Source organism: Petaurus breviceps, unplaced genomic scaffold (assembly GCF_028583685.1).
Source record: "Petaurus breviceps papuanus isolate PSGF00001 unplaced genomic scaffold, PetGlider_PUasm1.0 176, whole genome shotgun sequence".
Taxonomy (NCBI): Eukaryota; Metazoa; Chordata; class Mammalia; order Diprotodontia; family Petauridae; genus Petaurus; species Petaurus breviceps.
In genome coordinates this window covers 18498052-18510311 of record NW_027185771.1, presented here as the reverse complement: position 1 = coordinate 18510311, position 12260 = coordinate 18498052, and the positions used below count along the sequence as shown (strand labels likewise).

General features: G+C 41.3%; 1 protein-coding gene across 1 annotated transcript; it reads left to right on the top strand.

Moving 5' to 3' along the window:
* The first annotated feature begins 876 nt into the window (after positions 1-876).
* On the top strand, positions 877-11297 carry CKLF (chemokine like factor). The gene is made up of 4 exons (XM_069085892.1): positions 877-966; positions 5557-5715; positions 8690-8785; positions 11088-11297. Exons 1-4 carry the CDS (start codon positions 877-879, stop codon positions 11295-11297), a joined length of 555 nt encoding a protein of 184 aa, XP_068941993.1.
* Positions 11298-12260: the final 963 nt, after the last annotated feature.

Genomic DNA, 12260 nt, shown 5'->3' with positions numbered 1-12260 from the left:
AGGAGAAGCAGGAGCTGTGGGACTCAATAGCCACGTTTGATCAAACAGAAAACATAAATTACTGAGGAAAGAATTCCCTATTTGATTTTTTTTAACCTCTGGGAAAACTGAAAAGCTGAAATTGTCTGAACAAAAACCTTACTGCATATTCCGTGGATATCCAGCCTTAATTAAAGAGCATGCTAAAAAAAAAAAAAAAAAAGGAAGATCCAATATACCTCTCACAGCTCTGGGTAAGGAATGCATTGTTAACCAAATGAAGAATAGAGTCAATTACGGATGATTATAGCAAACTGAAAAACTTGTGAAGACAAAATCAATGAACCTAGCATAAAAAGGTAAGCCCTCAGATAGGAAAAAAAATCCATTATCAAATATCTACATTGGAGATATACAAACAATTAAGATATATGCATGGCCATGTGAGTGTATGCACATAGGAACCCAAACTATTCCCCAATAAACTAGTGGTCCAGGTGGTCGACAGGAGGCAGGCTTGTGTGAGGTAGGGCCCTCTAGTGGCTCTGAGGCTCTGGAGGACCAGCGTCGCCAGGTGGCTGCGCATGCGTAGTGAGGCAGCTACCGCGTGGCTCTGAGACTCTTCAGGGCGTCACGCGGACTGGAAAGCACGTGTCACAAGGCGAGAGCATGTGCGTAGTGAGGCCAAGGAAGCTGCCCTCTAGAGGTTCTGAAGCTCACGAGGCCCTGAAGGCGGGAGCCACGAGGCGCGAGCGTGCATGCATAAGGAGGTGGGGGGAGGGGGAGTCTCCGGATAGTTTGGGGTGGGGGGACGGAAGGGCTAGCTCGCGGCTACTGCCGTTGACTGAAGGAAAAGGCTGGTGGGGTTCTCTGTAGCTGAGTCGGAGGAAGCGGGCCATGGACTCCCAGACTGACCCCCAGTTAGAGGCCAGGACCGTGAAAGGCTTCATTACCTCCGTTAAGGGCCTAGTGAAGATAATACGGCTGGTGAGGGGGAGATTTGGCCTAGGGAGAGGGTGCCCGTGAGGGGGGAGCTGGCTTGGTCCCTGGGTGACTGGCGCCTGGGGGCAGAGTAGAGCAGGCCCCCCGGTTAGGGTGGGGCTCCAGGGAGCGCCTGCAGCCGGGCCGGGGCCTCAAGGCCACCTGGAGGTCACATGCCCACACGAGCAGGCCGAAGGGCCTGTCCAGGACCCGGAGGGAGGAGGCCTCCAAAGCACAGCTCGGACCATGACCACGGGGCCCCCTCTGGAGGCGGGGCTGCGGAGACTGGTGGATGGAGCAGGGAGGAGGCTGAGGCGGCCAACGCCGAGAAAGTTCGGTGCAGGCCCTAATGAGCCGAGCACGAGGGAGGGGGTGGCTAGAGTGGTTTTGGACAGCCTGAGGTGAACTGGAAACGTCAGGAAAGTAGCCTTTTGTTTAAGGAAGTTGGGGCACTTGTCAGGTGTGACCATGAAATAATATAACAGGTTCCCCAGGGAACCCGGGCAAAGCTCCTGACCTCGGGAATTTGCAGCCCAATAGGGGAAGGGGCATCTACCCAGACGACATGAGGTGGCCTGTTGAAAAGGAAGGAGAGGTCATCTCCAGCAGGGCTTCATGGAGGAGGGGGCGTTGGAGTAAGAATCACGCATGCGCACACTTGTTTCTATGATGCTTCTGAGGTTTGCAAAAGAGGGTTCTCACAGCAGTGTTCAGCAAGTAAGAAGGCGGAGGCTCAGTGTTGAAGTGAGGAGACAGCGTTCAGACCCCTGGAGGACACTGCCTTAAGAATTCTGGTGAGAGGTGATGAGGGAAGATGGAAATCAAAAAGGGAAAGGCTTTAGGAAGAACTATGACCGACAGGGGAAGGGTCAAAGTCTATCGCCCTACACCCTATTGAGCGAGGAGAAAGGTGGTGCTGTTGAGTGGAACAGAGAAGGCAAAAGGAGAATGTAGTTGGAGTAAAGCAAGAAATTGAAAATAATGAGTTGTGTTTGGATATATTGGATTTGAGGTTATGGTGCCATGATCCTGTTTTTTGTTGTTTTGTTATTTACTATACGGTTAACTGATTTTCCCATTGTGAACCTGGATTGTAGTAAACCAGTGCCCTGAGGGATTGAGACTTAAGGAATAATTCATCCACCTGAGCTCAAAAAGAGGTGTGATAGAGCCTGCAGGGCAAGAGAAAGGTATCATTTTTTACTTTGGCCCCAAGATTATCTCACCTGTAAGGCTGAAATGGGAGCCAAGGCAGTCATGGAAAGAAGTCCTTGAAAGGCCTGGCAAGGGTCACTGGTTGAACAGGTAAAGAAAAACAATTTTTTGGAACTCATCCTCAAAGTTTCCTTGAGCAATTATTCAAGCCCCTCACCCAGACTTGGCAGTGATCCAACTAGTTAGCATTTATATAAACTACTGTGTACCACTCACTATGCTAATTACTGAAGATGCAAAGTAAAAAAAAAAAAAACAGTCCCTGTCCTCAAGAAGCTTATGTTCTAATGACGGAGACAGCAGATATATAGAGAAAACATACAAGATGGAGAACCTAGAAGCCAAGACAATCTGGGTGCAAGTCCTTTCTCTTACTGTATGACCAAGGGCAAGTCACAATCTTTCTGTACCCTGTAGGAAGTTTTCTTATCCAGGAGTTCCTTGTACCAATGAAATTGCAGGTCCAATTCTTACCCCTACATCACAGAGTAATTGGAAGGTAGCCTTAGAGGAGAAGGCACTAAGGCTGGGAAGCTGGAAAGGCCTCTTAGAGAAGGCAGCACTTGAGGTGTCTTGAAGGAAGCCAAGGATTCTAAGAAGAATAGAGTGAACATTCCAGGTATGGAGGACAGCCAGTGCAACAGGTAGAAGTCCTGTGAGGAGGGACAAGTATGGCTGCACCTTTGAGTGCATGGAGAGGAGTAATGTGTAAGAGCACTAGAAAGAAAGAAAGGTGCCCACTTGTGACAAGTTCTAAATCTGAAGCAGAGGAATTTCTGTTTGATCCTCAGATGATGTGGAGACACTGGAGTTTTTTAAGTGAGGGTTAGCGAGGAATCCGGGATGATTCCTAGGTTGTGAGCCTGAGGGACTGGGAAGATGGTGATGCCCTCTACAGTAATAGGAAAATTTAGAATCTGGGAAGGCTGTCCAGAGCACAGGTGACATCTAGTTCAAGAGGTCAGCAGAGAGGTTAAGGTTTGAGAAATAGATTTCAGAATGATTAGCATACATGTGATAATTGAATTCACTGGAGCTGAGACCAAGTGAAATCGGAGAGAAGGAGAAGAGAACACAGCCTCCACGGTTAGTGGACATCCACAGTTAATGGGTGTGACCTGGATAAGGATGCAGCAAAGGAGACTGAGGAGTAGTCAGGCAGGTAGAAGGAGGACAAGGAGAAAACAGTGTCCAAAACTAGAAGAAAGGATCAGGGAGAAGAGGATGATTGACAGTAACAAAGGCTGAAGACATCAAGAAGGATGAAGACTGAGAAAAAGTCATTGACTTTGGTGATTAGGAGGTCATTCTTGACTTTGGAGTAATCATTCACCAGAGTTGTGGGACCAGAGGCCAGATTATAAGCATTTAGAGTGAATGAGTTATGAGATGTAAATATAGGGTATTTTTTTTTGCCTTTTTTTTTTGGAGGGCAATTGGGGTTAAGTGACTTGCCCAAGGTCACATGGCTAGTAAGTGTTAAGTGTCTGAGGCCGAATTTGAACTCGGGTCCTCCTGACTCCAGGGTGGGTACCCTGCACCACCTAGCCACCCCAAATATAGGGTATTTTTAAAGGAATTTGGCTATATACATAAGCATCTTACTTGTAGTCCTAGGTAACTAGAAGTATGTGTTAAAAGCAGATTCAAACTCAAGTCTCTTGACATAAGCCCAGATATAGTAGTTTTCATTATACCATGCTTGTGATGATATATCTAAAAATAATAGTGAGCATTTATATATTGTTATGAGTGAAGCAGTTCTCAAACTTCTGGGTCTCAGGTCCCCTTCATACTGTTAATTAAATTATTGAGGACTCTAAAGAGCTTTTGTTTATGTAGATGATACCTGTAGATATCTACCATATTAGAAATTAAAATAGAAAATATTTTTGAATGTTATATTCTCCAGTTTGTTTCAGTATTCAGTCTATTGTAATACGTTGTTTGAAGTATGAGAAGAAAATCTACAGCCTCACATAGATAAGTAGTTGGAAAAGGGAGATGTATTTTAATAGCCTTTTCAGATCATTGTGAATACTAGTTGATCAAAACTTGGTGTTAGTTTCTTAAAGGTTAGTTGCAGTGTGGAATCTGAAACCCTATCAATGTACTTTTTTGTACTCTTACTTTAAAATTCATTGAGTTATCTTGCACTTTGAATGGATTGTTTACCCATGCATAATTCTGTACCATCCTGTATTGATCATTTGTAAAAAAAAATCATTTGCTGTGTTTTGCAGATCCCCCAAATAATGACACATTTCATTGTACAATACAAAAATCACATTGTTACTGTCACCACCAATCTCATCAGAAAAACCTTTTTAAGTATTTAGGAAACTGTCAGACTTTCTATGGTGGATCCAAGTTTTCCAAAATTTTTGCTTGAAAGCTCAAATTTTATCATTGGCAGCAAATATTCTCAGGTTTTTTTTCCTTGAAGTGACTGGTTTCCTTAACTTTTGAGAAAATGTCTGTCAGATACCCAAGTCTGAGTAATTAAAGTTTGTCTGTTGGTTATTATTGCTCTCAGTGGATAAAGCACTGTGTCTGGTGTCAGAAAGATTCCATTCATTTCCAGCCTCAGACACTTACTAGCTATGTGACTGTGAGCAAGTCATTCTAACCTCTGTTTGCCTCAGTTTCCTCAGCTATATAATGGGGATAATAGTTACCTATCTCACATAGTAGTGTTAAGTATTTAGCAGAGTGCTGAGCACATAGTAGATGTAGTGGAAATGCTTCTTCCCCTCCTCACCCCCTCTCCTCCATTTACATGTCTGTAGATTTCTCCATTTGTTGGTAAAAAGTCCAGTTCTACAGATTAACTAATAACTCAGTCTCCAGATTCACAGCTAAATCTAACATAGGTCATGTAGCCTCTGGAAAACACTGTATACTTGTGGAAGAGTGAGACTGAAAAATACATCTCAGTATTATTATGAAAAGTTTTGGCTTCACAGACCCCCCCGGAAGAGGATCTCAGACCACACTCGGAGAACTGCTGGCAGAGTAATGAGATGTGGCCTCAGAAAACCTTGGATTCCAGTAGTGCCTCTGACCCTGGGCAAATCATGAATCCATGTTCCATTTGCTATGGCCTACCAAACCAGCTGGGGAATGGGAGGGCTTGTGGATGGAAGAAAGAGAAAGAAGAATTGGTGAAGCAAAGAGCTGGGGGGAAGGAGGGGGAGGAAAGAAAGGAAAAAATAGAAAGGGTACAAATGTTGGAAGAGCTGCCTCAGCAAAAAAAAGAAATCTGTCATAATACTCCATGGTCACACCTCATGCCTATGTATTTAGAAAGCAATCATAGTTAGAAATGTTTTTAACTTGAAACAAAGTTATACTAAAGTAAATCCTTCCTTTTTCTTGCAGATTTTGATTATCATAGCGTTGATGTTACATGTTATTGCTCTGGCCCCTGAACCATATATAGTGATCACAACTCTGGAGGGCATCAGTGTGCTTTTTTTCATAGTACTGTATATACTAAGACTTGACCTACTGTGGAAATGGTTGTTTTGGCCTTTACTTGTAAGTGTCCATTTTTATAGTAAATTCTTTCCTATATATTAAGGCCTTTACTGTGTAAGTCCCATTCTTTGATATTAAAAACCTTTTTAGCCCAGGCCAGAGTATTACTTTCTCTACATGCTTACATAGAACTCTGTTACACAGCTGTGCTACACTCCTCCACCCATTCATAGGGTAGTCTTGGGAAAGTTGGCCAGTAGGAGTGCCTCTAACCTTTAAGTTTCTGGGTCTTCTCCCACTAAGTCTCTGGGGTAACTCACAGTCCCACTCCACTCATATTCAAAGCTGCATAATTAAAGTGTAGCATATGACAGCTTATCAGCTCATACTTGGCATAATCCTGGCCAGAGAGAAGAACACAGGCTATTCCACAAAATTCCCTGTCTTAAACTCAGAGGCAAGCAATTAAGCTTAACAGGAAACAACATAGTACATGTTAGCTAAAATATGAAGAATTTTCTCAACAATTTTTACTCTCAAAAATGTTTTGGATAATTTTTTGTTCTGAATTAGACAAATATCAACTAACATGAACATATACAAAGAAGAACAGAAAAAGGATTGTATGTAAAACTATAAATCTCTTACTACGTACAACTTGCTTTTTAAAAAGTATATAATAAATTCAACACACTAGTTTCAAAATTCTTTTACTTGTTTGTTTCCTTCTCAATTTCCTTCTGTTCTGTTCATTTTTTAAAGCCTCAGTGACCCTCTTTTTCAGGCAGTTTTGATGGTTAGTAGATAGAGCACTCAGCCTTGAGTCAGGAAAACCTGAGTTTAAATCCAGCTTTAGACATTCCTAGCTATGTGAAGCTGTGCAGGTCACCCAATCTTTGTTTGCCTCAGTTTACTCAAATATAAAATGAAGATAATATAACATCACCTGCTTTGCGGGGTTGTTGTAAGAATCAAAAGAGATGATATTTATTCCCTTCCCCCTACTTACTATCTCTGTAATCCTTCTCTCGCTCTTTTAGTGCCACTTTTAATATTCCCCTTCTCCCCTATAAATTCTCCCCATTAAAACTAAAAAACACCAACCCTTAAAACAGGTAAGCATAGTCAAGGAAAACAAATTATGCATTGGCCATATCTAAAAAAAAATTAGATCTGTACACCAAGTCTATCACCTCTCGTCAGGAGTTCAGTAGCATCATCTGGAGTTACAGTTCCTCATTGTATTGATGAACTCAAGTCTTGTAATGTTTTCCTTTACAGTGTTGTAGTTCTGTATAAATTGTTCTAGTTCTACATACTTCATACATGTCTTCCCAGGTTTCTCTAGGAATTTGTCATTTTTTTCAGTCCCAAAAAATTCTATTACATTCATATAACCATATTTTTTTTCATCCAGTCCCCAACTGATGGACATCAACCATATTCTTTAAAAAGTATTTTCTTCCATGGTAGCATATAACCCCTGCATACTTATATACTCATAGAACCAGTAAAATTCTCTTTATGTATTGGATAAGCCTATTCTAAAAGATGACAATCCCATCAGTCAGGTTGATCTATGAGTGAATCTCAAATGCCCAGCAACCCATATAACTTGTAATGCAGGTCAGCCTCAGGTAGACCTGATCTAGATAGTTATTCTTTAATATCCCCTTCATCTTTTGATCGCCATTTTCAGCACCCCAGTTTCCAGACCCTGATTCTGCACCCCCACCAGGGTTTATTCCAGCTAGCAGTATAACCACAGTAATATATTATGAACTCATCCTTTCTGCTAGCTCATCTGATAACTGCTGAGGGCAAGAGCCTACTCCCGGGCATAATGTGAATATATTTTAATAAAGGCCAAGGACTCCGTTGGTATCAAAGAGTGAGCATTTATGTTCCATTTGAGGTTCTCACCAGTTAAAAGAAGGTAGTCTTATGGAGATAGAGGGTCTTAATAGGGCCCAACAAGATACCTTAGACTGCCTACACTGAAAAGCTGACGCTGTTGGTGGGATAGCTGAGGAAGGAAACTGTACAAAAGTTCCTTTTCTTGAAAATACATTTACTGAAACCAAATGCTTTAGTTCAAGACATTGTCAGATCGACAGTTGAATCACATTGGCTAACCTTACCAGGAATAAGGGTACAACTACCAACTGTTGCATTTGGCAAGATGAATATTGAGTGAGGGTTTTGTTTTGTACAAATTGTCCACCATCTGAACATTGAATTAATAGCAGCAGAGTAATTCATAGGATCGTAGATTTAGAACTGGAAGGGCCCTTATAATCAAAAAGCACTTAATAAGTGCCTAATATATACCCAGTACTGTGCTAAGGCCTGACCTTAAAGGCCAGTCAGCGAGGTCACCCAGGGCAAGTGGCAGGACTGAGATTGGAGCGCAGATCCTCTGACTGGATCCAAGTGCTCTTTCTGCTGCATCAGAACATAGGCCATTCGTGAATATTCCCTGCACCGACAACACCTAAACACCGAGCATTGCTGACAGCCTGTAACTGATGCCCCTAGAGCCTATCTGGCCTACCCAAAACATCTCACCCACAATACCTAAACACCTAGCGTTGCTGACAGCCTATAACTGATACCCCTAGAGCCTATCTGGCCTACCCAAAACATCTCACCCACAATTTGTGCTCTAGATTAGTATCTATGACTCAAGCATGGTAGAGAAAAACAGGACCACTGCGTGTCTCTCTGAGCACCTCATTTCTACAGCACTGCAGGACTAAAGTGTACTTTAAGGTTAGCAAAGCCCTTCACACACATTATCTCATTTGATCTTCATGATGACCTCATTCTTAGTTCACAAATGAGGAAAAGAGCCTTGGAGAAGTGACTTGCAAATGGTTGCCCAATAAGTCATGGAGCTTGAACTCAATTCTGATGCCCAATCTTCCCATTAAGCCATACTGCCTTTCTTAAGACTTTGCTATATTGATTTCAAAGACATTTTTTGTCAGCCTCAGTTTTCAGGAAAATCTGACTTTTTATGCTATGTTTTCAGGACATTTTAAACTCACTTATGAGTACAGTGTTCCTTATGATCGTGTCCGTTTTGGCGTTGGTAGCAAAAGCTGAAGTAATGATTACTATTGCAGGGGTAAGTAGAGGTCTTGGTAGCTTCATTCCCTAAGTTAATTGACGTCCATAAAAGTCTAATAGTTAATAGTATCGGTTGTGTCCCCAGAATTGGGGTATAATTTTACACTAAAATTAGAGTACCATTTACTCCTGAAAATATTCTTAACTTGGATTTCTTTACATTAATGTAATGATTGCATATCTGCAAGGGTCACATTGCTGGACCATCTAATAGTTTCATGTGGAAATGTTTTTTACATATATTTCTCTTAAGATTTGTACAGAAATAAGGTTATAGAATCCCAGATTTAGAAGGGACCTCAGAAGTCATCTGATCTAACCCCTATCCTGAAATCACCTCATATCATTTCCAGTAAGTGGTCACCCAGGTTATGTTTACACATCCACAGTGATATAGAAGCATACATTACAAAAATCAGCCTCCCTCTTACCTCATTAGTTAGCCCTAATGCCACTTTTATGTGGCGACCCTTGAGACATTTGAAGGCAGTCATCATGTATTGGCCTAAAATATCCTTACTCCAATAAATCTTTTCTTCTCAATTTAAAAATCCCCCATTTTTTCATGGTCCTGGAAAGTCACCTGCTACAATGGGAAAAGCACAGAATTTATATAGTCAGTATCTCTGGGTTTGAATTCTACCTCTGACGTTTACTACTATGTGGCTTTGGGCAAGTTACTTGACCCCCCTGTGTCTTAGTTCCTCATCTGTTAAATGAAAGGAGTAGGACTTAATGACATCTAAAGTCTCTTCCAGCTCTTAAGTCTATGATTACCCTTCTCCCACTTTCAATGTGCTTTAGATTCATTCTGTCTACTTTAGAGGAAGAAACAAAGGGTTTTTTTTTTCCATTTTTTTTGTGGAGGGGGGAAGGCAGGGTAATTGGGGATAAGTGACTTGCCCAAGGTCACACAGCTAGTAAGTGTTAAGTGTCAGAGACCAGATTCAAACTCAGGTCCTCCTGACTCCAGGGCTGGTGCTCTATTCACTGTGCCACCTAGCCACCCCAGAAACAAAGGTTTTCACATTTTTAGTCCATAGAAATCTGCAAAGTTCTCACATGGAAACACCTGTTCTCTTGAAAACAGTGTGGTGAGCCAGGCCAGCCTGTTCTTATTGCAAACTCTAGTCACTTAGAATGGCATTGTGTTCAGAAAAAAAGAATAAAATATGAGTAAGGAACAATTTTTTTTGTTGTTAAAATAAACTTTCAGGAATCTGGCAATGAGTATGTCCCTCCTCTACATAGATTTGATCATTTGCTTGATCTCTGTGTGTTATCTGTAGTCTCAGTTTCTCATTAAGACACTAGTCACAATCCAGCCTCAGACACCTAATGCTCACTAGCCTTGTGACCTTGGACAAGTCACTTAACCCCAATTGCCCTGCCTTCCCCCCTCCAAAAAAAAAAGACACTAGTCACCATCAGCTTGTTCCTCAGGAGCATCATGGACAACATTCATGTATTTAATACAAATTAGTTCTATTTTTCAGGCCTCTAAGAAGAATCCTAAAAATGCTATTTGCTTTAAATAGATGAAGCTCAGTCTGTGACATCTATAGCCCAATTCTGTATAACATTTATGTATATACATCCCATACAACTTTCCTAGATAGAGCTGATTCTCTTTTACCCATTTCACCAAAAGAATTGTAGACTGGAGGAAGTACTGGGTGTTAGGAACCTGGATTTATATTTTAACTCTACCACAAATGCACTGTGTGAACCTGGGTAAATACTTTTCCTTTTATGGGTTTTAGTTTCACTATCTGTCAAATGAGGCTGTTGGCCTGGGTGGTTGTTAAGGTTCCTTCCTGCTTTAATATCTCATGATTCCATTAAAATCAAGGTGTTAAATAGTAAAGACATGATGCTAAGCCCTCATGAGTACGACGCTATGGAGAAATAGACGCCGTGGCTCACAATCCATAGGTGCTGATGGTGAATATTTTTTCAGGCCTTTTCTGAATGACCAGCTCTTCTCTCCTTTGCCAAACAGCTACTGAAGAAAACTTTTTTTGAAAATATTTTATTTTTCATTAACAAGCATTTTTTTTCTCCCTACTTACTGCAGAAACTTTGGAGAAAGGGGAGGATTTTGACAGAGAGTAAGGAAAGAGGGGTTAGACTAAATGATCTTTAAGATCCCTGCCAGTCTACATCTATGTGAAGGAGTCAACCTAAACTAGATTCAGTAAAGATCATTACAAAAATTTTTTTAAAAATTACAAGGGGGGAAAGGGAAATTATTCTCTGTTTCTTGAATGACTAAAAGTAATAACTTTTTTTTAAAACAGGTCTTTGGAATTGTGGCAACTGTGTTTGCCATTGCAGATGCTGCTCTCATTTACAGAAAACTTATGTTTAATCCAAGTGGCCCCTTTGAGAAAAAGCAGAGTCATGAGAAAAAGCGACGCTCTCGTCACTCTCGCCACTCTCACCACTCTCACCACTCTCAACATAATTATCAGGCTCGGGCCCCTCCGGAAAAAAGTGAAGACTTGTAATTTTGTTTATTCTACATTCAAATATATTTCTGTAGTCTTTCATGTTTTTTCTAAAGTTTGAAATTGGGGAAAGGGGGAAAAAAGTAAAATAAGGAAGAATTTCCAGTGGACAAATTCTGAAAACAGGGAGACTGGTTAGACTGGTAGCGTTCTGTCTTTAGACAGAAGAGGTGGAAGAACAGGTTGTACTCAATTCTGTGATCCTGGTTCCATCTGAATGGATGGAACTTGGCCTTGATAGTTGGCTGCTTTCCTCTCTAAAACCAGGGAGTTAGAGTAAATCATCACTAAAGTCCCTACCTGCTCTGAATCCTGTAATCCTAAAGTTTCCAGTTTCCTTCAAGCCCAGGGTATTGAGTTGGCTGAAATCTTAGAACTAGAATTTGGATAAAGCAAGGTTTAAGAATTTCACCCCTGCCTGTGTGCATAGGAAATGTGAACTTTTGCAACTCAATCCACATTATGAACCATAGAATATTCAAGTTGGAAGAATAACCTCAGTGATCATCTAATGCAAGGCTTCTTAAGCTTTTTCCACTTGCAAGCCCTTCAGTACTTCTGACCCCATGTGGGGCCATGACCCAATGCAATACTCTTATTTTATATAGCAAAAATAGGCCTGTCACAAATTCCCTGCCTACTGTGAAAAACAGTTTTCTTGCATTAAAAGTTTGTGCATTTGTCAAAAAGGAGTCTCAGAAATTCCTGGGAGGCTCCTTTGTTTTCTATCCCTAATCCTGCTTCCATACAAATGCACCTGTATTCTCATTGTGTGTACTGAGTTGGTGATGCTTTTAGGACAGAAGAGGGGTACCCAAAAGACTGGATTATGCAGATAGTAACAGAAGATGTATGGCAGTTTAAATTTTACATGCGTATTACAGACAAGATCTTGGGATAGGCTAGAGAAAGTAACTGTAGGATGGAGTAAAGAATTGACAGGGAATGTAGAAGCTACAAGGA